General features: G+C 36.4%; 1 protein-coding gene across 5 annotated transcripts in view; it reads left to right on the top strand.

Moving 5' to 3' along the window:
* Positions 1-27,689, top strand: part of STIM2 (stromal interaction molecule 2) — a 145,778-nt gene that overhangs the window by 44,920 nt on the left and 73,169 nt on the right. For all 5 annotated transcript variants that reach the window (XM_064584354.1, XM_054508975.2, XM_064584353.1 and 2 more), the window contains exon 2: positions 20,525-20,655. In XM_064584354.1, the coding sequence (XP_064440424.1) occupies positions 20,608-20,655 (48 nt within the window). In that variant the 5' untranslated portion in view covers positions 20,525-20,607. The remainder of the gene's footprint in view (positions 1-20,524; positions 20,656-27,689) is intronic.

Genomic DNA, 27,689 nt, shown 5'->3' on the forward strand with positions numbered 1-27,689 from the left:
TGTGTTGCCTACATTCAGATTTTATTTGGGGTTGTAGAATGGTGATTTCTCAATTTAGTTACTCTTGCATTTATTTCCTGGACTTTCTTTTTGTTTGCTGAACTTTCAAGAACATTTATCACCGTTTTGGTTTTCATGAAATGCATTCATACAGGAAGAGCAGGAAAAATGCCCAATTCAGCACTGCCCCTCACCTCTTTATTTATCAGTTCTCAGAGCAGTGACTTCGTGCCCAAGCAATCTACAGAAGACACCAGTGAAATGTTTTGTCCTCCATCATTTTCTTTGTGTATTAATTTGAATTTGTGGATTTTTAAAAAAAGGTTTTTGGTGCTTTTCAATGACATTTTCTTTAAAACTTCACTTTCTGTTTGTAGGTGTTTAGAAATACAACTGAATTTTGTACATTGATCTTCTTACTCCAGCAACCATGCTAAATTCTTGTTTATTTAAATTTATTTTCAGATTTTATCATCTGCAGATGACAGTTTTTTAATTCTGCTTTTCAAGTCTTTATACCTTTCATTTCTTTTTCTTTCCTCACTGTAGTAGTATAGCACTCCAGTACTGTTTTAATAGAAGTGGGATAATGCAACCCCTCTCTTGTCCATTACCTTAAAGGTAACCCTTCAGTATCTCACTATTAACAATGTAGTTTGCTACAGGTTCTCTATCAAAGATATTCCCTTATATTGCTATACATTTTATCGTGCATTAATGTCTAATTTTATGGACAGCTTTTCTGCATCTGTTCCCATGATCATTTGAGTTTTCTACCTTTACTCTGTTAATGTGAATTACATTAATTGATTTTCTAATGTTAAACCACTCTTCGATTCCTAGAATAAATTCAACTTTATCATGATGTAATATTATCCTTTTTTGTAGGTTATGGAATTTAATTTGCTAATATTTTGTGATTTTTACATTTATGTTCACAAGTGAGGCTGGCTTTATAATTTTCACTTCTAGTACTATTTTCTTGGTTTTGGTTCTAGTGTTAAGCTATCCTCATAAAGCGAGTTTAGGAGAAGTTTTTTCTTTCTGTTCTCTATATGAGTTAGTTTTAAGAGTGGAATTCCTTTTTCTTGATTATTTCTAGAACTTACTCATAAAACCATCTGGGCTAGGAATTTTCTTTGTGGGGAAAATTTTTTGTGTTTGCAAAAGGTGTAGTTTTTAGTTCTTTGAAGAATGGTAAGGTAAAAGTAGTATATTCCTGTGGTAACAGGCCAGTAGTTAAAAGTGAAAAATTCAGTTGCTGATTAATATTTTTGACTATTTTGAGTTAAACTGTTTTGTCTTCAGTTTTTGAGGTATAGCCTACATACTTTTTGTTTGTAAATAATTACATTTATTTTGAATATTATTACATTTTGAAAAATAGGTTACTTTATTTCTTTAATACAGTTTAGATTTGTGTTTTAAGCTTCTTAAGTTTGTAAGATTTCTGAATAACGAATCTTTGAGGACTCTTTAGAGGACTTTCAGCCAGATACCTAAGTTCAACTTCTGCTCTGCCAGTTCCTATCTTGAGTATATCTTTTACTTTCTGGACCTCAGATCCCTCATTTGTAAAACAAATATCTACTTCACATAGTTTTCATGAGGATAAACTGAGAAATGCTTTATAAACCATAAGCTGTATAAATGAAAGGTTTTGAAGATAGTGACTATAAGTGAAGTGTTCAAAGAAAGTTTAGAGAGTTGGAGGAACCTTTGAGATCTGTTTAAGTCCCTCCATTTTATAGGAAGTAGAAGTGACAAGTGTCTGGGCAGAGCTGAGTGCAAAGTTCAGGCTTCCTGTTTCCCAAATCACTAAGCTTTTTCTATTTTGTCTTCCTGCAAATTGAATACTAGGTACTTGAGAGAAACTTGAACTTCTTTAGGTACACAGTTGAGTGTATCATTCTTAAGAGGTTGGGGAGAAAAGTACATGTGACATGAGGGAGAAAAAGGAATTTTAAGATTTTAGTTTAAGTTACCCGTAATTAAAAGTGCTGTCAAAGTAGTTATTGATTTCCGCCCCCCCCCCCAGAATTTAGACAAAGAGAGCCTTGTTATACTTTTCAGGGATTAAAATTCATCTAATACAGTAAGAAGTAAGGCCCTGTGTAGTTGCCACATAACTTTGTACTTGAAATTCAGTTGGAATTTTACTTTAAAAACCATTGCTTCAGTATAATTTTAGTAAAATCTTACCTTGCATTTAATGTGAAAACTTTCAAACTAATTGTGTTTGCAAAAGGTGGTTCCTTGAAATCTAATTTATCTACTTGATTCCTTATTCTCTCTATAGGCTCAAAAAGAAATAGTTTCCTTCAAATTCTTAAGTTAATAATGAGGAGGTTTGTTATTGAGTTTTGAAAATTCAGTATATTATGTAGTATTTGTAGTGTCTCATATCCAGGAGGGGACTTCTTTCCTCCCTTTTTCTCACTGGCAGTGTATTAGAGATGCCAGGCCGCACCACACTCCTCCCCTCCCGTGGCCCTCTGTAAGGTTCAGCACACCTTTCACTTGGTGACCCTTACCTCCATTTCTGCTGTCTGCTCTCATTGAAGAATTTCCTCTTTTCTTCCCTTCTTACCCTTCCTCTTCCAGAAAGTCTCTTCCCTGGGAACTGGTGAGACGCTGGGGACATATTGAATGGAGGATCCCAGGGTTGATGAGGGACTTCTAAAATCCCAAATGTCTTCGTAGAAAATATGTGTCCCATATTTTCACTGAGTTTTTAAATATTTTACTTAAGTCATTTTGATCACATTTGTATTTTTTTTGAGGTAATACCATGAAATACTAAATTTGTCAGTAGTTACTTTGAATAAAATGTTTCTGGGAATTGAGGCTGTGTTCTTTTTTTTTAAGTACTAATTTCTTTGATATTCACTATGCATTTATGTAAAACTAATTATAATTTTGTTGTCTTAAAGTTAGAGGTCAGATTTAATGTTAGTTTAGTTGTTACAGGCATATGACTTTTTTTTTTTTTCCCTGAAAAACAGGACATTTTCTTTAAGTAAAACTCATCAGCTATATCCTTATCACAGAGGTAGAACTTACATCTGACATCGAGGAGGTTTAGTTCCTTTATATAATAAATGTTAATTTCTTTTTTAGATTTAATGGATGTTGTTAGCTGTACTATGATTCTACAGGCTTTCTAGAACTGTGTTATTCTTTATATTTTTTCATTGCTAGTGAATGAGGGTGAATATTTTATGCTAATTTTGCAACTGAGGTAGCAGAGAACCAAATGTGTTAAGAGGTTTGCTAAAGATTACATAGTTAGGGGCGCCTGGGTGGCTCAGTTGGTTAAGCGACTGCCTTCGGCTCAGGTCATGATCCTGGAGTCCCTGGATTGAGTCCCGCATCGGGCTCCCTGCTCGGCAGGGAGTCTGCTTCTCCCTCTGACCCTCCCCCGTCTCATGCTCTCTCTCTCTATCTCATTCTCTCTCTCAAATAAATAAATAAAATCTTAAAAAAAATGTTTAAAGATTACATAGTTAATAAATAGTGGAATTGCGATTTGAGCTCAGGTCTGACTAGAATTCGTGGTGGTGTGATTGTTTAGGGAGAATGCCGGTTGATAAGCAGAGCTCCTTGCTGTTGTAATAGTTATGCATAAACTGCTCTAAGAGTGGAGCACTGGGTGTTAGACACTAATAATGAATCATGGAACCCTACATCAAAAACAAGTGAGGTACTGTATGGTGACTAACATAACATAATTAAAAAAAAGACTAGAGAATTGGAAATATCTATTAGGAAGGTCAGGAAGGCTTTACAGAGAGGGTGAATCCCTGGTGAAGTGATTCTTCAGAGATCAGATTGTGTCTTGTGTTTCATGCTCTGGAGATTGGGTTTTATTCTTTGGGGGATTGGGAGGTCCTGAAGGATTTCAGCAGGAGCAGTGACGTGACCATTGCATATTCTAAAAAGATAACGGTGGCCGTAAAATAGGGCACATCTGTAGTGTGGTGGTCCTAGAGGTAGGGACACCATTAGAGGAAGGCTGTGGGGGAGTGATGAGGTTATCTCTGATGGCAGTGGTGGAGAGATGGACGGGGTGACCTGGATTTGAGCCTTTAATGGACAATATACAGATGTTGTTCTCATTCATTTCTCTTCCCTGTCAAAATAGCGAGAGTGAAAAGTCTGTATTTAGAAGATCGACCCAATGCTGGTCTGCAAAGAACTTCGCTCTTGTTAAGAGTATAGCCACATTTAGGATAGAAATCATATCTTTTAGTGACAGAATTGTTTCCTTAGATGGAATCTAAATTTATGCCTGGATTATGGTAATAATATGTAAGACTTTTCAGTATAGGATCTGCACTGTGACATCATTTCAGGAAGCAAAGCTAGTATTACTTAAAATGATCAGCACCATTTTATGAATGACTTCTTTCATTGCATTCTAGATCATTCTAAATCATTTCTTAGAAATGCCGGATGGACTTCTCTGTGCAGAAAGAATGCAGTGATTGTCTTTTTGACAACATGTCCTTATTGGCCAATTTCTACCTATTTGATGCCACCTGCTTCATGTTTTTCCTCATCTCCTGAGGTGGAAGGGAGCTGTTGCAGTGTCCAATCTGTCATGTGGTAGGTGGGGTTTTCTTGGATTGTCTGTAAGAACAGTCTTCCTGTTGTGAATGGGGCCAAAAAAATTAATAATAATAAAAGAGCTTATAATAATATGAGTTTAGTTTTCAGTATCCAGTCATTTAGAAATGTATGTATCTGGATGTATCTTTCTCTAAAATTATAAAATACAAAGGAAAAATTGTAGTTACCTTTATGCTTGATAACAAGTAAGATCTTTTCCTGTTGATGACATCTCTATTTAATGCATATTGTAGTGCAAAGAGTGGAGAGTTCCAGGAATTAGTAAAATCTGCTTTGTAATATTTGTGCAGTCTGCCTCATTCTCTCCCACCTCATTAGTACAGCCTTGCAGTTTAGGCCTCGTTGCCTGAGATACAGTTACTTGGTTCCTGCCTCCAAGTGGCCGTCCTTGAAATCACATTCTGCAGCTACTGCATATATACTGTGCAGTAATGCGTAATTATACAAGAGACAGATCGGACTCAGTCCCAGCCGTGTCTTCCCGAATCTCTGGCTAATGAATTGTGCCAAATGAGTCGTGACATAAATATAGTGGCTCCTTGAACCTTTAATGGTCATGAACTCTTGCCAGCTCACTATTTGACACACATACGCCCCTTCCCCCAACACACAGGTGTTTGATTTTTGTAAAAGATTTTAATGAGTTTATTTCTTAATACGCTTCAAGTACCATTTTACTCATTTACTTAATTACTTCTAATTAGTATTCATTAAAATACCTGATATAGATAGATGTTAACTAAGACAGGGATATAAAATTATGAAAAGAGAGGAGATAAGACATATAAGTGATAGTAAATAAGAAAGTGGCACAGATCTCTGGCAACTGTGTTCATAATTTTGAAGGCCGAGTTTCACTGAGGCTTGTAGAGAGTGCTAAGAATAACAAAAGGCATTTTGGAATATTCTGTTCAGAGAAAAAAACAAGGCAGCGATTATTTCTGATCCTGTAATGATAATAGATGACAATAGAAAGTCAAATTCTTCACCCCCATTGTATTCTCTATTTTGTTAGGAAAATAATTGATTGGAAATGGTAGATACAAGTTAAGAGAGAATAGGATGAGAAAGGAACTAACTGTTCTCAGTGGCCAGAATATTTTCATTCTAAGGGTTAAGAACAACTAATTATCTTATTTCCATGATCTCTGAGCAGTCATAGAGACTAGAATGGTATATGAAAACTGACAGGTTTTTTTTAAACGTCTTTTTGAGGTATAATCGGCATGTAATAAATGGTTCCTATTTAAAGTGTGGTTTGGTGTTAACCTGTGTATACACCTGTGTAACCATCACCACAGTCAAAGTAACCATATAACCATTATCCCCCACAATTTCCTCATACGCTTTGGAAGACAAAACTGAGAAGCAGCAGTGAGTGAGGAGGAGAACAAGAATATTATGTTGTCCTGGAAACTGAATAAAGAGAATGATCAACTGTGGCAGATGATTACTGGTAGGCCAAGAAACAGGAGCGATGTGAATTGACCATTGGATTTAGTAAGGTAGAGATTACTGGTGATTTTGACCAGGGTAGTTCTGGTGGAGTGGTGAGTGCTCAAGCCTGATGGGAGCATGTTTTAAGACAGAAAGGAAGGAGAGAAATTGGAGATGGTAAGTTAACAATGTTCTGAAGGAGATTTTCTATAAAGGGTAGCAAAGAAATGGAGTAGTAATGCAGTGGAGTTGAGAATGTTTTGCCCCCCCCTTTTTTATTTCAAGAGTGGGGAGAGGAAGAAACAATATATTTTGATGGTAGTGATTCATTGAGAGCAAAATGTTAAGTGTGAATTTCTGGAGCAGTGCTCTTGAGGGGCCAAATGGGATGAGATTTAGTTCATGAATGTAGGGATTGGCATTATGTAGAAACTTGGATAATTCATCTGTGGCTACAGGCAAGAGACCCAGTTTGAGGTGTAGATATTGGGAGGTTGTTCAGTGCATGATGTGAGTTTACAGAAGTTCCCTTCTGAATGATTTGTGTAATTTTTTTTCTTTTTCTTCCGCTGAAGTAGAGAAAGCAGAGTCTTTGCTGTGAATGAGGATGAGGGGAAGGCACTGAGGGTGAGGATCAAGAAGGTGTGAAATAGAGTAGGAGTGTGAATTGACCTGGGAGTTAGAGTATAATTGCCTGGTCAAGTTAAGGGTGCAGTTGAGGCTTGTTATGGACTTAAGGCACCATGCTCAGCCATGTTTAGATGCATGGGTGTAGGGACAGAGTAGGTGGAGAACTAGATTTTTACCATGGTTATGACTTTGCTAACTAAGTGTAATATAGTGAGAAATGGGCCAGGGACTTGAGTGTGTTGGCGGGGGAGTAATTATAATAAGTGACCATGGATTTCGCTATGAAAGGAAGGGAGAGAAGACTTTAAAGGGTGAGGAACAGTAGTCTCCACGAGAGGTGATGGTGTCTCTGAACGGGGCAGAGTTTGGATAATGTTTCGAAGGTAGAAGCAACAGATTTTTTGTGGTTGGATATTATGTGTGTGAGGGTTGTAGTCAAGAATGACTTTAGGGGTGCCTGGGTGGCTCAGTTGGTTAAGTGTCAGCTCAGGTCATGATCTCTGGGTCATGAGATTAAGCCCTGCATCCGGCTTGGCGCTCAGCAGGGAGTCTGCTTGAGATTCTTTCCCTCTGTCCCTCCCCCCACTCGTGTGCTCCGATGCGCAAGCTCTCTCTCTCTCTCAAATAAATAAATCTTTTTTTAAAAAAAGAATGACCTTAGAGTTTTTTGTCTTGAGCAGTTATAAGAATGGCGTTATTGTCAGCTGAAGTGCTTGGTACTTTGTCACATTCAGTGGTTTGGTTATTTTTTGTTGATTTGATTGTTCTATATAAAAATGAAAATTTTCTAGTATAATTAAGCTAGGCAAATATAAATAAATATAAATCAGCTTAATCCATGATCACTCATTCAGTTTCTATGTTGATTCACTCATCCAGTAAATACGTGTTTGCTGTTGTTCCCAGGTGGTATTCTAGGTGATGGGAATATGAACAAGACACATAATTAAATCAATTATTTATAATGGTTTTAGTTCAAATTAAGAAATGAAAATTTGGAAAATTTATGAAATAAAGGAATTACCATATCTTAATAAATGAAAATTTATATTATCTTTGTATTGAATTGCTAATATCTGGCTCAGTTGACTATATTTAGGCCAGTTTTTTTAATCTTTTAATACTCTTCCTCCAGGAACTTACATTATCATGCATTTATTTTTTAGGTTACAATTATTTAAAATAATTTAAGGTATTAATGGCATATTCCAAAAAATATAAAGTAAAAGTAAGTTTGAGGGTTAATGAATTGAAATTTGACCATATGAGAAAATCTTTTTCTTTACTGGCACCTGATACATTGTTTGGAGCAGAAATGACATTGTTCCGGTTGATTGCCTGAGCAGTTTCTAAAGTTTAAATCTACACTAAGTGGAAGAAATTATACCATTTTAAAGAATATGCAGAAAACACTGCACATTCTTTGGGGCTAATTCTTTTAGTTGAGTCGTGAATGCCCTGAGTTTTGGACAGTGGCAGCGTTGTTGGAGAAAGTGTACATAAGTGTATGTAAGGGAGAAATCTCTGACTAGGAAGGTCAGTATTAATTTGTGTGCATATATTTTGATATATTGATTAGATAATTTAATTACTTTCAGTGTTCAGTAAATTCTGGTGTTTAGAGAGAACCCCTGAAAGTTGATTTGTTGATGACAGCACATCATTATTACTGAAGAGCTGAAGTAAAACTTTTAGGGAACAGAGGTTCCTCTGGGAAGTGTTTATGTTTGCCATACTGGTTAGAAACAGTGTTGGCTACATGTGAGGAATCTCCAGTAACCTCTGTAATTCTGAACTCACTGCCTTCTACTTACCTGTTTCTTTCTTTCTTTTTTTTTTTTTAAGATTTTATTTATTTGAGAGAGAGAATGAGAGAGAGAGAGCATGGGGGGGGGGAGAGCCAGAGGGAGAAGCAGACTCCCTGCTGAGCAGGGAGCCCCACGCGAGCCCCACACGGGACTCCATCCTGGGACTCCAGGATCATGACTTGAGCCGAAGGCAGTTGCTTAACCAACTGAGCCACCCAGGCGCCCCTACTTATGTATTTCAAAGCAGAAATAGAGGTTAGAATTATATGGTGTGAAAAATCATGTTAAAGGTAGATAGAAAAGACTATATTGGAGGCTGAAATTAATTAATGACCTTTAGAATTAGCTGCCAATTCGCTCATAAACTAATAAACAGATGCTTCGCCTGATTCTGCATTTTGCATGAGGCCCTTTACAAGCTCCTTAACAAATGCTGACATCTCCAGTTTCTCTCTGCTGCTTTGGATGTCCTTTTTGCGGGAAGGGGGGAGCTTTTGGATGTCTTAAAGAGGCTGTTTTGTATGTGAATATCTTAGCATTAGAAAATGATCAATGGAATTCTTAGGGTATACAAAAGCAGTGAGTGAAATGAAAGGTATGGGGTATGGGCATCTGACATGAAGGAACAAAAGAAACAAACATTGACAAAAACAAGAACAATCTTTCTGATAAAATTGACATCCCTTGATGTTGGCCTTTTTATTTATTTTTATCTTTTAAAAGATTTTATTTATTTGGAATAGCACACGAGTGGGGGGGGAGAGGGAGAGGGAGAAGCAGGCTCTCCACTGAGCAGGGAGCCCGAGGTGGGGCTCGATCCCAGGACCCGAGGATCATGACCTGAGCCAAAGGCAGACACTCAACCCACTGAGCCACCCAGAAGCCCTGTTGTTGGCCTTTTTAATTGAGTAAGTTAGATATAGGTGTAGAAAGATGAAATAGATGTAGATCTCTCTCTCTCCAGGGCTTCAGTGGTGAACCAGGAGAGCTGTTACCTTTGGTCTTACAAGTTTTTCGATACCAGGTTTACTTTCTTTTTGAGTTCATACTTAAAATGTTAGTATGTACTCAGTTATTTCAGGATCTCTTTGCACTGATGTGCTTAATCTCCATGGTTCATTCATGTAGAACTGACAGTGCTTATGAATGTTACCCACAACTCTAAGTAGATATGCAGTGCAGGACAACAGTTAGTGGATCTGACCCCATGAATATAAATGTACAATGCAGACTGTCTTTTGGTGACTTAACTATCTCAATCTGTTTGCTTATTTTAAAAATATAGATAGTAATAAATATGTTTCATTTTTAATGTAAAAATTAGAATTAATATGTTAAGAGCAATGACAACAGAATCTGGTATATGGTAGGTGGTCAGTATTTATTAGCAAATAAAAATTCACAAAACCTCAGGGGGGAAAAAGAGGCTTTAAAAAAACTCTAGGAAGATATTTTCTTCAAAATTCAGAGATGCCTTTATAATATTTTCTGCTTTGATGTTTTAATTACCAATAAAGATGTCGGTAAGCTTTGTAACTACATGTTTTTAGTTGGGAACCCTGTGTGTTGGAAGCTGAAGTTGTAAACCTTTAATGTGTGGAGGGTTTTATGAGACTTCCCCTTCCCAAAACAAAACAAAACCAGTGGCCATCTGTTTTTGGAGGTGATTTCCATAAGAGAAGGGGTTGGCTGGTGGTTTCTTTCTACATTGTGTAGGCATTTCCCAATTTAGAAATATTTGATTTATGAATATCCTAATTATCAAGTGTCTGGTTGTGGCCTCGTTCCTCTCCTGTGACTACCCTCATGAGTGCACGTATGCCTGGTGCTTAGCTCTTTCATTGAGTGAAATATAACTTATACTTATAGTAAGTACTGCTTTTAATGAACCTGCTTTTAGAATTCTTGTTTTGGAATTTGCTTTCAGAATATCCTTTTGGGGTATTTTTAGAAATAGAAAGTCTTTTTCTTTTGACGTATTATGGGAGATGGGGAAAAATAAAGTTCTTTTTAATTTCAACAAAATAGTTAACCAGTTCTTTGACTTTGGGCATATTGCTTTGCATATGAGAATTTGCAAATTTATTTTATTCATCATGGAAAGAAGAAGCATGATCCCAACATGGCTGTTGAGAGAAGTTGAATTAGATAACCAAGTAAAGCACCTGGCATATGTTACCCAATAAATGCTCTATTCCCTCTTTATCTTCTCTCCTTGTCTTTTAGGGTCTATTTGATTTTAGAATCAACCAAAAGATATTTAGAGTTAAGTCTAATTTAGAAAAAATGATGTTTTTGATATCTGTTAAGGTGATAGTAATAGCATAGAAAGACTGGACTGCAATTGCAGGAGACTTGGTCTTGTGCCATTGATTAGCTAATGCCGTCACCTTTCTGGATAATAGTAATAGTTATCTACTGAGTGTTGTCTGCTGAGTTCCAAATATGTGCCACACACTGTGTTAGGTGTTTTATCTGTAGATGTCTCATTTAATTCTAACATCAACTTGGCAAAAGTTGCTCTCTATTATTCCTATTCTACAGATCAGGAAGTTAAGGCAAAGAAGTTAAATGACTTTCCTGAGGTTGTACAGTAAGCGGCAGGATGCAAATGAATTTCCTGGGGCCTGGGTGATGAAGTTGGTTGGAAGCTTCTGATTCTTGGTTTCCGCTCAGGTCTGATCTCAGGTTCCTGAGCTAGAGCCCCGTGCTGGTCTCTGTGCTCAGTGCCGAGTCTGCTTGAGTTCCTCACAACCCCCCGCTTTTCTCTCTCTCTCAAATTAATCTTAAAAAAAAAAAAAAAATTCTTTTCCTTGTACAAACTCCTCAACCTTTCTTTCTGTAAAATTGGGATACTAATTTTATTTTCTGTGGTTGTTGTTAAGTTCTTGCTCTGTGAGAGAAGTGAAAGGGCGTCTTGCTGTTGGATCAATGCCAGGCAGTAACAACAATGTTCTCTTTCAAAATGTTGCTAGGGTAAGATAGTATTAATGATCTTTGCTCTCTATAGCTTGTGTTTGGCTACAGCTTTTTTTCTTTATTGTGTAAAATATACATATAACGTAAAGTTGTAACCATTTTAAGTACACAATTCAGTGTCATTAGGTGCATTCACAGTGTTCTGGTTGTCACGTTGAGTTACCATATTCCCTCCAAAACAACACAATTATTGCACTATTCTGTGCACATAATGCTGCTAATTGAAATGCTAGTGTTTGTGGTATCCTGGGAATAAATCAATGCACTTGTTTACTTTTTTTCTTTTTTTGTGCCTACTCAACATTTTCCCACATATGATAGATGTAGCTAATGTTATAAACCGATATATTACTGCTTTCTAGGAACTTATAAAGCACAATGGAAATAGGCAGCTATCAATGAATGCAGAGAGAAATACAGCTGCGTAAATACCCCTCATGTATTTAAATACATTGAAGGAACATATTGGTTAACCATGAATATAAATGTAGATACTTTTTGGATGAGGGATATGTTGGCAAGTGAATTTCGTATTAAGATCGTTTTAAGGCAGAGGCATTCTCTTTTGTCTTCTACCTTTAAAGAGGCTCTTTGAGATGAGCAGGAACTGAGGTGGCAAGGACAAGATGCTTTTTGTGGGTGGGGGAATAAGTGGAAGTGAAGTAATCAGAAGATGGTAAACTGAAAAATGTTCCTGGAGAGTGCAAAGGGACCTCAGTGAGTGAGTTTGTATCGGATGGTCTATTTAAAACATTTGGAAGGTATATTTGAACTAGGCACCTTTTTTAAAGGAAATTTTTAGCTAACAATCAGGGGAAACTTCTTTCTTTTTATAAGGGTAGAGACTAATTTTAATAGGTACTTTTTTATACAAAGTCAGTGATTAAAGAGATTCAGAGCTCCAAGAGGCAGTCATCAGTCAGGAGGGGTTTAAAGTAAAGGCCCTTTATTTTCTGTTTATTGTAACACTTACGGCATAATTAGGTACATCTGCAGGGGTTTCTCAGCCCTCTATTGGTAAGGTTTGTTTCCTTTAACTGGTGAACTTTAATTGTACAAGTAAATATTAGAGATTCTGGAGTCTTCCACCTGCATTTTTATAGCATTCTGGTATAGCATTTTGTATACCAGTTACAGCTTTTTCTTTCTCATTTGTTGTTCTGGCATGTAATATGCTCTTAATAAATGCTAGCATATTTTGAATATCTACTATATACCAAATAATATAATAGATAATGGGTTGAAACTAACTTCTCTCTAAAAAAGTATACACTGGCCTTTATTATTTATTTATTAGATTTTTTGAGAAACATCCATTAATCCTGCTCTATGCTAGGTGTTGGTGGTAGGCTAGACACTGGAAATGTAAGGGACATAAGACAGTCTCGCCCTAAAGAGGATATCAGAAGAGAGAAGACATTATTTACTTTTATTTTGAGTTTGAATCGTATCTTTAGTTTATTGAAAAATGATACCAAGGAATTATCTCTGAAGATTTTAGAGAACATTTAATCTCAAAATATTTAGATTGGAGTATTTAATTTGATAAATGTTTGAACTGTTAATGGAAGTACTAAATACAAACTATTTATTTAAAGAATTTCTCTCAGTGGTGGTAATTAAGAAAATCCTAATCACGAGATGCATAAATAGTTGCCCATAAGGTAAGCCAAGTTCTTGGCAGTATATGATGTTGCACATTGTTAACGGGCTAGAGTCATTGGTTTGTGATTAAGAGTCGGCTGGCTCCCTTTCTTAGTTCTTTTCTGCATGAAATTTGCTGACCTTAAGGGTATTATGGGAGGGAAACTATTTCTAAAGACTGGATTTACTTTTTCAGCTTCAGTTATTTCTGAGGCTCTTGTTTTCTGAGGTTTCCAAACCATATTCCCTATATGTATCGATTGAATGGGAGGACAAAATACAGAATATGGCATAAATACTTATTCCTCTTAAATATGGAAGGCTGAATGGAATCCCATTTAACACATTTTGTAACTGTGTTTGGTCGGGCTCAGCCTTATTTTTTTTTAACCTAGACTTGTAGGTCTGAAATGTCAATCATATTTGTCTCCTTTCTTTGACTGCGCTCAGTTGTCACTTTAGTCTTTCTTCTGTCTTCTATCTTCACTGCCATGATTGTGGCTTATATTCTGTTACTTCCTGCCTGGACTGTTGGAACAGACATTCATTGGTAACAAGCATGTAAACTAAAGCTACAGTTTCTTCTCCAGATTAAAATAAAACCGACTATATGGGAAAGCATATTTTGAACTTGAAAGCACTACACAAAATATAAGTTGTAATTTTTCTCTGTTACATTTGTCATTATGTCACAGTCCTACTTAAAAATCATCAGTTGCTTCTTTCAGAGATTCATTGTCCTTCAGTGGAGGACAGCTCCAGGCTGTCTTTACAGATTCATATCCCGCTGCTCCTCCATCCAGCAGTTGCTAGTGTTTTCTTCCTCTCTTTGGGGGACTGTTGGCACAGCCGAGGACAAGGCTGTTCTCTGCTGTGTGGGACTGGCCCGAGCATTCTAGTTGCTTAACATTCTTGGGCTCCACACCCCTCCCCTGCATGTTCATAGCAGCAGTGTGGAGAGAGGTGAGTGTGAGGGAGACGGGCAGAGCACTGAGTGGCACCCTCATGGAGAACCATTCAGTTAGCCAAACGAGACTTTGTCGGTCCCAGAGCTCTCTTAGTTCCTGTTTGAGTTCTTGCTTTTTTCTTTTTTCTAACCCCACTTATTAAAATCCAATTTCTCTTTCCTAATGCCACCAAAAATGTAATGGGTTGCATGTAAAATTCAGGCATCATTATTTATTAGGTGTCGTTACGTATCATAGTAATATACATATAATATATATATAAGTAATAATATATAGTAATAAAACTGGCTTAGTCTTTTCCCCCATGAAGTTTCATCTTTATCATGAGTGTAAAAGCCTCAAGGAAGACCTATTTTAAAGTTTCCCTCGATTATTTTTGCATAATATGTTCTATATTTTGTTCAATAAATATTTAAACAGTAATATTTGACAATGAATAAATAGACTTTTGGTTTTAGCGGGCCACTGAATGGTTTTAACTGGAGAAGTAATGTTAATAGATTTCTAGTAATTAGGTCGATTTAATATTAGTGTCATAAAGAGGTAAGAAGTTTTGTCGTCATTTTCTACATCTTAGTTTTCTCATCAGCCATGTAATTTCTTGAAAAGTTTTTCTCTTTCAAACATTTGTATTGAAAAACCAATTAGGTTAGGGATTCAGTAAACGTTTTTTGAGCACTTGCTGTGAGCCAGACACTGTTCTAGGCACTCAGGAAAGCTCATTGATCAAAACAAAAGCCTGTAATCTCATGATTGCATTACAGTGGGGGAATTGGGCAGTAAGCATATACGTAAATACATAACACAGTGCACTGTGATACAGTGCTATGAAGAACAATACAGCACACGGAGTCAAAGTGAAGCTGTTTTAGATAGGGAAGTAAGATGGCCTTTGAGGAGGAACATTTGAGTTTGAATGAAGGGAGTTACCCAGCTGTGGACGGATTTGGGAGAAAGAGCTTTGCAGGCCAAGGAAACTATAAGTAGGAGCTTTCAGTGAGTAATTTAATATTTATTAAGATTTTTCTCCTTTATGTTCACTTTAGAATAATTCCTCCATAATCTGGCCCTCACTGATATTGCCAGTCTTTTAGTTATCCAATTAAATGAGAATAATAGTGCCTACTTTCTAGGAAAGCAAAATGTATAATATATAATATAGATATAGTTGGATATAATAGACACTCTATAATTAGTAGTTATTGTCATCATTATTTTGTTAGTATAATAACTATTAGGAGATTATGTCCCTGCATATGCCTGTCTTCTTAGAGAACACTTGCTCAGAAATGTAAAGAGCACTTCTCCTTGAATTTTTTCTTGCTATTCACGTAGACAGGCCTACTCCCTTAGTTTTGCCACCATTATATATTTATTATATGTCTGTCATCGCACTTGCCATATTTAACTTTATTTACTTGTTTTACTTTTTTGTATACCTGGCTTCTAACCTAGAGTCTGGCATCTATATATTTGCTAGATAAATAACTTGTATTCAGAAGTTCATTTATTTGGCTTCTAATATTTATGTATATTTAAATCATTCAACAAATATATCAGTCACTGTGGTAATAAACTTACTACCAAGGTTTGTTCACGGGGAGTGTGAATTGAGGTGAAGATGTTATGAAAAAGAAAGGTAATGTAGGAAGTGTAGGTTTATATTCTAGATTCTCAGTATCATTCATGGACTGTCTAGTGATCCCCTTCTGTGGGACACATTTATGCTTCTTGGTGTTCTCAGCTCCTCAGGTCTTGGCAGTATCTGTGGTAGCAGTACTTTATTCTCCTCTGATGTTGGGGACACTGACCCATTTACGTTCATTATATTGACTTTGGAGCATGGATTAGAGTCCTAAAGACTTCATTTGAATCCTAGCTCTGTCATTTCTGGGGATGTGATCTTGAGCATGTTACTCATGAATCTCCTTTCCTCATCTGAAAAATGGAGAAAATATGTGTCTCACACCGGGTTGTAAGGATTAAGTTATGTACAGAAAATACCATTGGTTTCTAGAATGTAATAGATGTTTCTTATTAGGTGAAATTATTTAAAATTTTTTTTTTAAGATTTTATTTATTTTAGAGAGCGGGGAGGTGCAGAGGGAGAGATAATCTCAAGCAGACTCCACGTGGAGCACAGCCCATCGTGGGGCTTGATTTCATGACCCTGAGATCATGACCTGAGCCGACATCAAGAGTCGGACACTTAACTGACTGAGCCACACAGGCTTCCCTGGGTGAAGTCATTTTAATTCATTCAACTTTATTTCTGCAGAATCAAACTGAGCATTTGTTTGGCTTTGAGTAGAGGAGAACAAGTTGGAATTTAACAGTGGTGTTGTTTGCTGACTTCGGTTAAGTTTTATTCTGTTTCAGCTGATTTCTTTTTCCTCAGTAGAAAGTGCTCTTCTTGATTCAGAGAAAAGAAAGGAATGCTCAGGGTATAATGCTAAAAAGATTTATCACATCATGCTGCATTTAATACAAAGTGAGGGCACCGAGCAGAGGAAGTTTGTCTTAATTGTTATGTGGATGTCCAGCACCAAGAACAGGGTCTGACACATTACAGGCACTCCATATCATGTTTAATTGAACAAATGAATTCTGTTTCGATATCTAAGAAACATGTTTCTGGCTATGGAATACATGATATGCGCTGGTGCATTTTGGATATAGCTAACGTAAATGTCAGTGAGATGTTGGCAAAGGAGAACCATTTTGGCATTTTAGCAGTTGCCTTTGAAACCCTTATACCAGATTCATTATATGCACAGATCTTTTGTAACAGTTTGTGTATTTGAAAAGAAATTTAAGTCAGCTAATTTGAGTTAAAATGATCATTTGTGCTGAATTAACCTCGAAGGGAAACAATTGAGAAAGAAATGAAAAAGACTTTAGAACAGGTAATGGGGTTCAGAATTCTCAGCTATTCTAAGTTAGATTTCTAGTCCTTAAGTCACTGTGCCGAAAGGAGATAAAATTTTATGTGGGGAAATGGATCACTCTTGCTATATCCTCAACTCCTGTCTTTCCTTCTGCTGCTCTAGCTTGGCAAAACACCAAAGCCTAGAGCAATGTTCATCATTTCCCTCCTCCATTCCTTGGATGCATGGAGTATTGCAGGCTGCTAGGATTACAGTAGCACTTCCTGACAGCTGTGCCTCCCAGCCTTACCTCCATTCTATTTTCCACTGTCACCAGAATGATCTTTCTGTAATGAATCTGATTGTGTTAGGCTTCTCCTTGAGAATCCCCTGTGCGCTTCTCATGGTTTTCAGGATAAAAATCTAAATTGCTTCATTTGGAAAACGACTCTTAGAGATCTGGCCTCTTCTTTCCAGTCTCTTAACCTGATCTCTTTTTTTCCCGTATATTCTCTGTATTCCAGACATATGAACTAGTGGCATTTCTTTGAATGTTCGTTTTCTTTTCATGCCACTGAACATATGATGTTTCTTTTTCCAGGCATGCAGTTCTCTCCTTCCCTGTAGTCATCAACTATAGGTCATTTAAAACTCCCCAAGGTTACCTCTAGAAAACATCTGACTTTTCTTTCCCAGTCTGTATTGGTGCCCTCCCTCCATGCTCTCCTTGTACCCTACAAGTAGTGTTTTCAGTGGTCCCTAAGCTAATGTAGTAGTCCACATGCTTCCCTTCTCACTAGGCTGTGAGCTTTCTTTGAGTACAGGATACTCATATTAGGCCTTTAATTCCTCATGCCTGTCACTGGTTTGCACAGTATAGAAGCCTAGAAGTTTATGATTTAGTTAGTATATGAAGTAACGGAATTTATCACAGACACAAAATTGCCTAGCTAAGTCCTGGGTATTATGATTGTGAGAAATAGACATGGTTTCTGCCTTGTTCATAAGCTCAGTTGTGTGGGCAAAATGACCCTGAAGCAGTTAGAGATTAATAAAGTACAACATCAAATGAGGGCTTAGGTTGAATGATTTGAGAATAAAATATAATCACATTTCAAATTCCTTGGCATTTCATATCTGTTCTTTATTCTTTTCCTTAATACTTAACCACTAACATGCTCTGCCTTTTACTTTTTTATCTTGTTATACTCACCTTCCCCACTATGCGGCAAGTTTCATGAGGAATTTTTTTTTTAAAGATTTTATTTATTTATTTGACAGAGAGAGACACAGCGAGAGAGGGAACACAAGCAGGGGGAGTGGGAGAGGGAAAAGCAAGGCTTCCCGTGGAGCAGGGAGCCTGATGCGGGGCTCCATCGCACGACCCTGGGATCATGACGTGAGCCGAAGGCAGGTGCTTAACGACTGAGCCACCCAGGCGCCCCTCATGAGGAATTTTTACTTCTTTTTTCACTATGGTATTTCCAGTGCCTGACACATGGTAGGTAGTTAATAGACATTTGTCGAATGGATGGAATAGTGTTCAGGGAAGGAACTAATCCCTAGAAGATAGTACAGATATAATACAGAAACACTTCCTGGAGAAGTTACATCCTAAAACAGACCTTGAAAGGTAGTGTTTTATTAAATAAGTTAATTTAAGTAAAAAAATACCAATTTTATTTTTATGTGAATTTTTTTCAGATCATATGTTCCTCCTAATTTTCTTTTAAAGCTTTATAAGGTTTTTAGAGTCCTCATCATTCACTTTTAGAGTTTGACAGGGTTGACGACAAAGCCTATTAATCAGTGAGTGATGCTAACTAACCCTTGTATACTCGTTGCAGTAACACTGTCACTTCATATATTTATTAGCAAAATAAAATATGTAAAAAAAAATAGGTCTGCTGGAGGCAATAACACATTGTATTCAGATCCTCTTTATTCCATATGGTAGGATACCTGGTTGCTTATCTTTTACTTCACATCCATTCAAAATAAGTACAAATGAGTTTGAACTTGTAGGCATATCAGGGTTCTGGTTGTTTTGTGAAGTAGGGATCATAATTGACCATTGTGCCTGCAAGTTCTTAGATTTTAGCAAACCTTGATCAGAGTTTTAAATACACACGCACACACACACACACCCGCACACACACATACACACACGTCACATACCTTAGGATTTCAGTTCCCTTTTTTAAAGTTTCCTTTTCTGTTTGCTTCTCTTCCAAGACTAAAGAAATTAAAATTAGATTTTGAATTAAAACTATTAAAAATGTTAACTCCTCCAAATGAGTTACAACTGGAACGTGGATGTAATACAGATTTGCATTATTCTTTTACCAAAAAAATATTATTAATTGGTTTCTGGTAGTGGCTTCTTGCAATTTTTTTTCCCTAAGCACAGAATCAGATTATTTCTTAGGCCGTTATAGCTGCAGTAGATCTTAGTAAACATCTAGACTACTTTATTTTACAGGTGTGGTAACTAAGACACAAAGACAAGTGATTTGTACAAAATCAGACAGTTAATTTATAAAAGGCCAGAATGATAAACTAGATTTTTAACTATTGTTGGGAAGACCAAACTGTGGCTAACCCTTCTATTATGCTAGTAACCACTTTAAACTTTTAGGCCATTTCTAATTCTAGAAATATATGTGGATCTGATGATATTTTAAAAGGGTATTTTAGTGACCTGGCAAAATAGTAGAAGTAAGTCCTTGGACTTTGTCAATCTGCCAGTCAGCCAGATTGGGCGTGAATGAAGTTTTGGCAGTAGGTTTTCATTTTAGTGTATGAGCTGTTTATTATTTGAGTCAACAAGTAACTTTTACTAATCGATTTTAAACTTTGAAAAGCCTTAAATTGTCTCTAAGTTGTTAGATTGTTAGATTCCCATTTTCCATAGGAAGAGGTTTAACCAATACATATATATTAAAGAAAGCATGAGGAATAAGATTTTTAAAAATTCAGTCTTTTTTCCCCCCAGTTTTTCCTTGTTAAATTTAGGAAGTGATGTATTTTGAAAGGTATTCATATGGGTGGGCTCTGATTCTTAAATAGAAAAGTGAAAAAAAAGTTTCTAAGTATGTGACTCTTCTGTATATCCTTTTCTTGTATTCTCTGCTATATTTTCTTGGATTCACATTTTAATTAAACTGGATTCTTCAGAAATAGCACCTTGTATTCTGTGATTTCTAGTTTTTTTTTTTTCTTTTTTTTTTTTTAAGGAAGGGTTTCTATGTTTTAGGGGGAAATAATTAGTAAATATAATGGTTGGATAAGAAGAAAGTGGTTCAAGATGTGGAAGAATATAGACAACCTGAAGTCAGTATTGGTGGTAGTTGCCTAATATCCATTAAATTGAATTATTTATTTTTAGTGAGTTGTGCTCATGTATTATACTTTCGATGACTACTAGACTTGTAAAAACTTGTTGGTATGACTTAGTCTGAAATTTAATATGTTGTTTTTCTTTTAAAGTATATTCTCTTAACTATATAGTCTATGTTTTGGTATTGTGAGTTAGTGATTGCCCTTTATTCTCTTTCAGATCCCTGCCTATCACTGAGCCCACCATGCTTCACAGAAGAAGATAGATACAGTCTGGAAGCTCTTCAAACAATACATAAACAAATGGATGATGACAAAGATGGTGGAATTGAAGTAGATGAAAGTGATGAAGTAGGTGGAAAGCTTTCCCTATTATTCTCTTAAATTTTCCCATTATTCATCATGTGACTCAGCTTCATCTTCAGTAACTTTAGTTTTTCTCTTTGCGTTCTAATTTTCCCTTTGTATTTACACCTTTTTTCTTTTTTCCTCATGCACATATACAAGTCTTCCCAGTTTTATAAGAATGCTCAGTCTCATGTTCTTGCATTTCTCAAACATACATCCTTTTCTGACTATGTCAGTTTTTATCTATTGCTGCTTTACAAACCACCACAAAGCTTAGTGGCTTAGGACAACAGTTTATCATTTCTCCTGATCCTCTGGGTTGACTGGGCTCAGCTGGGTACGTTTTCTGTTCCCTTTGGTATGGGCTGAGGTCACTGTGGTTGCATTCAGCTGGGAGCTCTGCTGGGGCTGAAATGATGACCTCTTAGCCTTCGCAGTCTCTCTCCACACGGTCTCTCATCATTCAGAATCTAGCTCAGGCTTCCTTACAGCATGGCAGCTGGCTTTCAGGGGACAGTGTTCCAAGAAAACAAGTTCCCGTGTGAAAGTGCTTATCATGCCTCTGCTTGCCTTGCCGGTGCCTGTTAATATCAAATTGGCTTAAAGCAAGTTATTTGGCTAAGTTCACAGTCTGTGTGGGAGAGGATTATACAAGGGCATGAATGCCAGGAGATGTGGTTTATTGGGGGTCACTGATGTAATGATCTACCGTACCCACTGTACAAATAAATCATGTTTTCTTTCTTAAGCATTATCATCTTCCTCCTGGCATCACTGGCGGCCCTCTTAGTTTCTCCATAGAAGTTGTTTTCTTTATTTGGTTGGAGTCTTACTCTAGCCAAGTCCCCTGGTTGTTTTTCAGGCCTCTTCAATCTCTTTCTTATATTTGTCATGATTGAGATGCTTCCTTTTAGTTTATACGATACTAAATTACATTTTTTCTGCATTATCATCTAATGTTATATAACAGTGACGTTCTCTAATCACATTGTTACCTAATAGTAACATTCTCTAAAGATTAATTCTTGACTTGCTCTGTAACACATTTACCTTGCTAATGCTCATCCTTTTATAGGCTACACTTGATTCCTCATCTCTAAGCCAATGTCGATTCCTGACCTACATATATTGCTTTCTGCCTGACATCTTTTGAGGGCTCGCTCTTTTGCTTTGAAGTTAGTTTGTCTAAAAGAGAATCCTAGCTCTCCTCTTTGAAACCCCTCACTGTTCAGTGGCCCTTCTGGACCTACTTCTCCTTAGTTTTAATTCTTCCAAATCAGGTGTTGGCAGACTTTTTTTTGTAAAGGCCCAAGTTACGGGTTGAAATGTGTCCCCCACAAAAAAACATATTTTGAAGTCTTAACTTCCAGTACCTCAGAATGTGACCTTATTTGGAAGTAGGGTAATTTCAGATATACTTAGTTATGACAGGGATATACTGGAGTAGTGTGGGCCCTTAGTCCAATATGACTGGTGTCTGTATAAGAGAGGAGTGCACCACATGGTGACACAGACACTGGGGAAAAGATGACCCTATGACAATGGAGGCAGAGATTGGAGTTATGGAGCCATAAGTCAAGGAATGACAAGGATTACTGGTGACTCCAGAAGCTAAGAGAAAGGCATGGAACAGATTTCTTTGTTTTTATAGAGCTCAGTTTCCTCAGTGGTCAGGACTGAAAGTCCCATCCCTCTAATCGCCTGGTCTTTCTGCTAACCAGCCCCATTCCAAGTGATCTAGAGGCCCCATTCTAAGTCCTCTCTCAGCATGAATTCAGGTGTTATCAAAAGGGGCAAAATACACTCATATCACTCAGGAAATTCCAAGAGTTTTAAGAGCTCTGTGCCAGGAACCAAGGACAAAGACCAAATATATTTCTTATTATATCACAATTACAGAAACATTTAAATCTGAAAAGAATAGCAAAAATTCACATTTTTCAATCATTAAAAATACCCTCCAAGGAAAGATCTGTTAAACTTGCATATAATATATAGACAGAGAGGGATTAACTAAGCTTATGCAGGTATTTGACAGCCTATTTAAATGTATCTGATTGCATAATATTTTCTCGAATTACAAGTTATTTTATTTTATTTTTTATTTTTATTTATTTTTTTAAGATTTTATTTATTTATTTGAGAGAGAGAGAATGAGAGACAGACAGCATGAGAGGGAGGAGGGTCAGAAGGAGAAGCAGACTCCCTGCCGAGCAGGGAGCCCGATGCGGGACTCGATCTCGGGACTCCAGGATCATGACCTGAGCCGAAGGCAGTCGCTTAACCAACTGAGCCACCCAGGCGCCCGAATTACAAGTTATTTTAATCTTTTTAACCTCATCATCAGATATTAAATGCTCAAATGTGTGAAGTGTTATCATTTATCACTGTGCCAAACAAAGTAAGCATGCATGGCTATATAATTTATACTTCAGTGGAATTCATCTTGAGTCTTTTAAATTTCAGTGGAATTCCAAACACTTTGTAATAAAGGTTAGAACTAAAAACTTTATGTTAAAATGTAAAGCTTATCTTAAAAGACCTTAAAACTCTGTATGATAGGTGAGCTTTAATGTTTAGAAGCAGATGTTATTCTTCTCTTGGTGTTTCTTCTAATATTAATATTCAAAAGCAAATAAGGTATGTGTCTACATTTTGTTAGCACCTTACAGAACCTAGAAATCCACAGTCCAGTATGGTAGCTACTAGCTGCATTTGGCTGTTGGGCACTTAAAATTGAGATGTGTTATAAGTGTAAAATGCACTTCAAATTTTGAATATGAGAAAAATAATGTAAAACATAAACTTTAAAATATTACCTGTTGGAAATGATAATATTATGGGCATATCGGATTACATAAAATGTAATATAAAACTAACACCATGTGTTTCTTTTCACTTTTTAATGTAACTTCTTGAAAACTTAACATCACATGTGTAGATCAATTAACTTGTATTGGAAGCACTGATCTAGAGAGTGGTGTGTGTCGTAGACTTTAAGGAATGAGTTGTTAGTTCCGTGGTTCTTGGACTGTTTTGGGGCCTCCTGATCAGCATAGCTACATCTTGATTTATATTTCTTGTTGAAGTGTCTCTTTTCTAAAGAAGTAAATGGTAATATTAGTATGACTAGCAGTCATCATTAGGAAACTTAATGAGTTTAATAGGAAACCTTAGTCAAAAAAATAAAATACTTAATTTCTTGTGGTTTTGGTTTAAAATGTTAACTTTTATAAAATTTAGAAAAATATTTAGCATTTGAAAATGCTACTTGAAAACTTAATTTTTTTTCTCTTTAGTGCTTTTGCTTCTGTTTTTTGTTTTTGGTCGTATGAGTAAATGCTTTCTCACAAAACAGACAGAATCACACATACATAAATCTTCCAGCCCTTAAGTGGACATTTTGTTGGATGCTTGTGAAAAGGCAGACTAAACAAAAAACGAAATAAGCAGGAAAAAGGGGGATGAGGACAGGTAGATGATGGGTAGCTGTAATTTTAAATAGGGTTCTCTCGGCAGGCCTCATTGGGAAGGTAACATTTAAAGTGTATACTATATGCAATACTTAGACAAGTAAGAGAGTAAGTATGTGGCAGTTTTTTGGAGCTGTTCTCAAATTGAAAATAGAGGACATGAGTGTTGTAGATTAGGAACAGGATGAAAAGCTTTTGCTCTCCAGGTCATTGTCTTCTGGCCCAAGATCAAAAAGATTAGGTGTCATTGTATGCTCAATCTGTGACCTGTTTAGATTGAGTTTTTGATTACAGTCAAGTTTGTCTATTTTGCCAATATTGAAGATGTTTTGGAAAGTGTAGGTATTTGATTAAGAAATACTTTTTTTAAATAAGAGAAATGAATGGTTTTGTTGCCTTGAACACAGTTTAGGAAGCAGTGAGAATTCACATTGTTATTGCCTGCTGTGTGACTGAAACCTTTATTATAGTTTCCAGTGTGCATGAACTTTGGTTTTACTTTTCCTCTTTTTTAAAAAAATTTTTTTTAAATCCTTTTTTCCCCTAATTTTTCTTCCTTTTTATATCCATGCTTACCTTTTACTGATGTCATTTGGAATAAATAATTTTAGAATTTATGTTCTTATCAATTGTTTGATTTTTATAATTAACTTTAAAACCAGTTTATATAAAAAAAAACTTGTACCTGGTATTTCAGTTTTTCTTACATTTAGCTATTCTGCCTGAAAAGCACCTCTGTCATCATATATCTCTATACTTCTTAGAAAACTTGGTTAACAGCACAGATGTATGTGTGTCTGAAACAAGGAGAGTCACTATGAAAGTAGGCAAAAGTAGGGTTAGAAAAACCTACTAGAAAATACATTTTAAAATAGGATCAGTAAGTTTTGAATTACGTGGAGTACTGTTTCCAAAGGAATAAATGCATGTATATTTTTACTGAAAATTTTAAGTTAAAATTTTCACTTATGTAGTATCTTTTGCTATGTAACAAATTCCCCCTACCTACTCCCCAAATTTGGTGGCTTACAACAATGTACGTTTATCATCTCACAGTTTCTTTGGGTCCGAAATCTAGGGGTAGCTTATCAGGGTCTTCTGGCTGTGGGTCTTTCATTAAGCTGCTCTTAAAATGTCAGCTGGTATTGTGTCCTCTTAAGGCCTTATGCATGGTGGATCTACTTCGGGGCCTACTCATGTGGCTCTTGGCTCCACAGTTCTTCACTGGTTCTTGGTTGGAGTTAACAGTTAACTGCCCTGTGGCTCTCTCCATAGGGCAGCTCGTAATGTGGCAGTGGGCTTCCCTCAGAGAGAGTGGGAGGGAGCTCTGAGAGAGAGAGAGCAAGAGAAGGGCAACAAGATTGTAAGCTAATCTTGGAATTGGAATCCCTTTACTCTTTGGCTAAATTCTGTTTGTTAGAAGGGAGTCACTAGGTCCAGCTGATACTCAAGGGGAGGCTGTTAGACAAGGTATGGATGTGAGGATGTTGGGGTCATTGGGGGCCATTTTAGAGGCTGATTAGCACAGTTTGTTTCTATACTCTGCTAACTACAGATATTTGATGGGAAATTCTCAAGCCATGGAATTATAAAGTATAAAAATAAAGTTACACAACTTCCTTCAGAAGGCTTCGTATTGGAGGGGACCCACAATAAGACTTTTCATGTTGATTTTAGTAATAGAATATATTTAGAATTTTAAAGCATTGATATGTATGATTAAAATTATCTCTTAAGTAGTATCTTGCTGCTAGTAATTATGTGTAATTATATGCACAAATGGACCAGTACAACTTATTTGACCAAAGGATCACTTGGCATTCACCTGAAAGGACAAGCAGAGCAAAGGTAAGGTGAAGAGACATTAGGTGCTAAAGAGTCCTTGCTGTCTGTTAAGTTATAATTATTGAGGCATTTTCCTGAATACTGGAATTTTTATAGTTTCATAGTTAACGTGTTATCGTAAAAACAGACTTTAATTCTTTGTGGAAAATAATAGCAATAAGCATATAATCAGAGTAGCAGAGATTGTTAATAGGTATTTAATCGAATAAAAGGGTTAAATGGCCAAAATTGGGAAATGATGGATTCTTTCAGTTTTGTTATTGTAGGAATTATCAAACTTACATTTATGGATTTATATACTAAAATAATATAAAACATTTATTGAGTGTTTACCATTTGTTTCACACTATAATAAGCACTTTGCATGGACTATGGTATGGACTTCTCATAGAAACCCTATGGGCTAAGAGTATACTCTCCATCTTATTTGCAGATGGGGAAACAGGCTTAGGGAGGTGAAACAGTCTGTACCTGGTCACCAGCTTGTGAGTGCTGTGGGTGGGGTTTGAGTCCAGACTGAATCCATGTTCTTGATTTCTAAAGTGTGTTGCTTTCTTATGTTAATGTGTATCATCAATCTCCATTGTTAAGCCCTCCCTAGTATGATTTACAAATAAATAGCTATGTATAAGTAGGGTACAGATATAGTAGATATACCTGTATCTATGTACACACACTATTATACTAGACATATTTAATGCATACATTCTATTATACTGTTATGCTTTTTGAAAATGTTCACAAATATAAATGAAAACTGAGATAAAATTAAATATAAATGGAGGTTCTCATATTTTCTCCCTTAAGAGTGGATTAGATTGTATATCCCTGTGGGGTCTGGGCAATTGAAATTAGAGATGACTACACTAATGAATTTCAAAGCAAGATCTGTTATAAGTCACATAGACTTCATTCCATTTTTATAAGAACAGGTAACTGAGAATTTTTTAAAAATGCAAGTTCCAGGGGCACCTGGGTGGCTCATTCGGTGAAGTGTCTGCCTTCAGCTCAGGTCATGATCCTGGGGTCCTGGGATCGAGTCCTGCATCGGGCTCTCTACTCATTAGGGAGCCTGCTGCTCCTCCTGCCTGTGCACTCTCTCTCTTTCTCTCTGTCAAATAAATAAAATGTTAAAAAAAAAAAAAAGGCAAGTTCCAGAGACACTGCTAATGTTAATATTTATTCTTAATTTTCATTGTTCACTATACAGGTCTCTTAACTGTATAGCACATCAGTTCCTGATATACTTATGGTGACCACTCTGCTTTTCAAGATTGAAATTAGCTCTGGTACCTGGAAGAAATGGTACTGTAAGAATGAAGCAAAACTCACGCATTTATACTAATGCAGAAAAAAGGGCAGGGAATGACTGAAGAAGAACATTTAGGTATCATTTTGATAAAGGAAGACATGGTTAAAATCTACACTTTATTTCCTTTGTTTCAAAAATACTCTTTCTATAAATTTGTCACTATGACCATTGTCGCTACAAATTCTATTTTTAATTTTTATTTGGAGTGTATTTATTGATATGTAGAGATCTTAGAAGAGAAGTAGTGATTTTAAACACCTGTAAATAGGAGTCTATGGAAGAAACACCTTTCTGTTGTTTACAAGGAAGTCCTCTCTCAGAATATGTGTACAGTTTTTTGATATTCTCCAAAGCACCAAAATCTTTTAAGCACCAAATATCTGTTTGTCGTTTCACTTACCTCTTCT

The sequence above is a fragment of the Mirounga angustirostris genome, unplaced genomic scaffold (assembly GCF_029215605.1).
Source record: "Mirounga angustirostris isolate CCGP_5_RB_7025 unplaced genomic scaffold, mMirAng1.0.hap1 SCAF_2, whole genome shotgun sequence".
Classification (NCBI taxonomy): Eukaryota; Metazoa; Chordata; class Mammalia; order Carnivora; family Phocidae; genus Mirounga; species Mirounga angustirostris.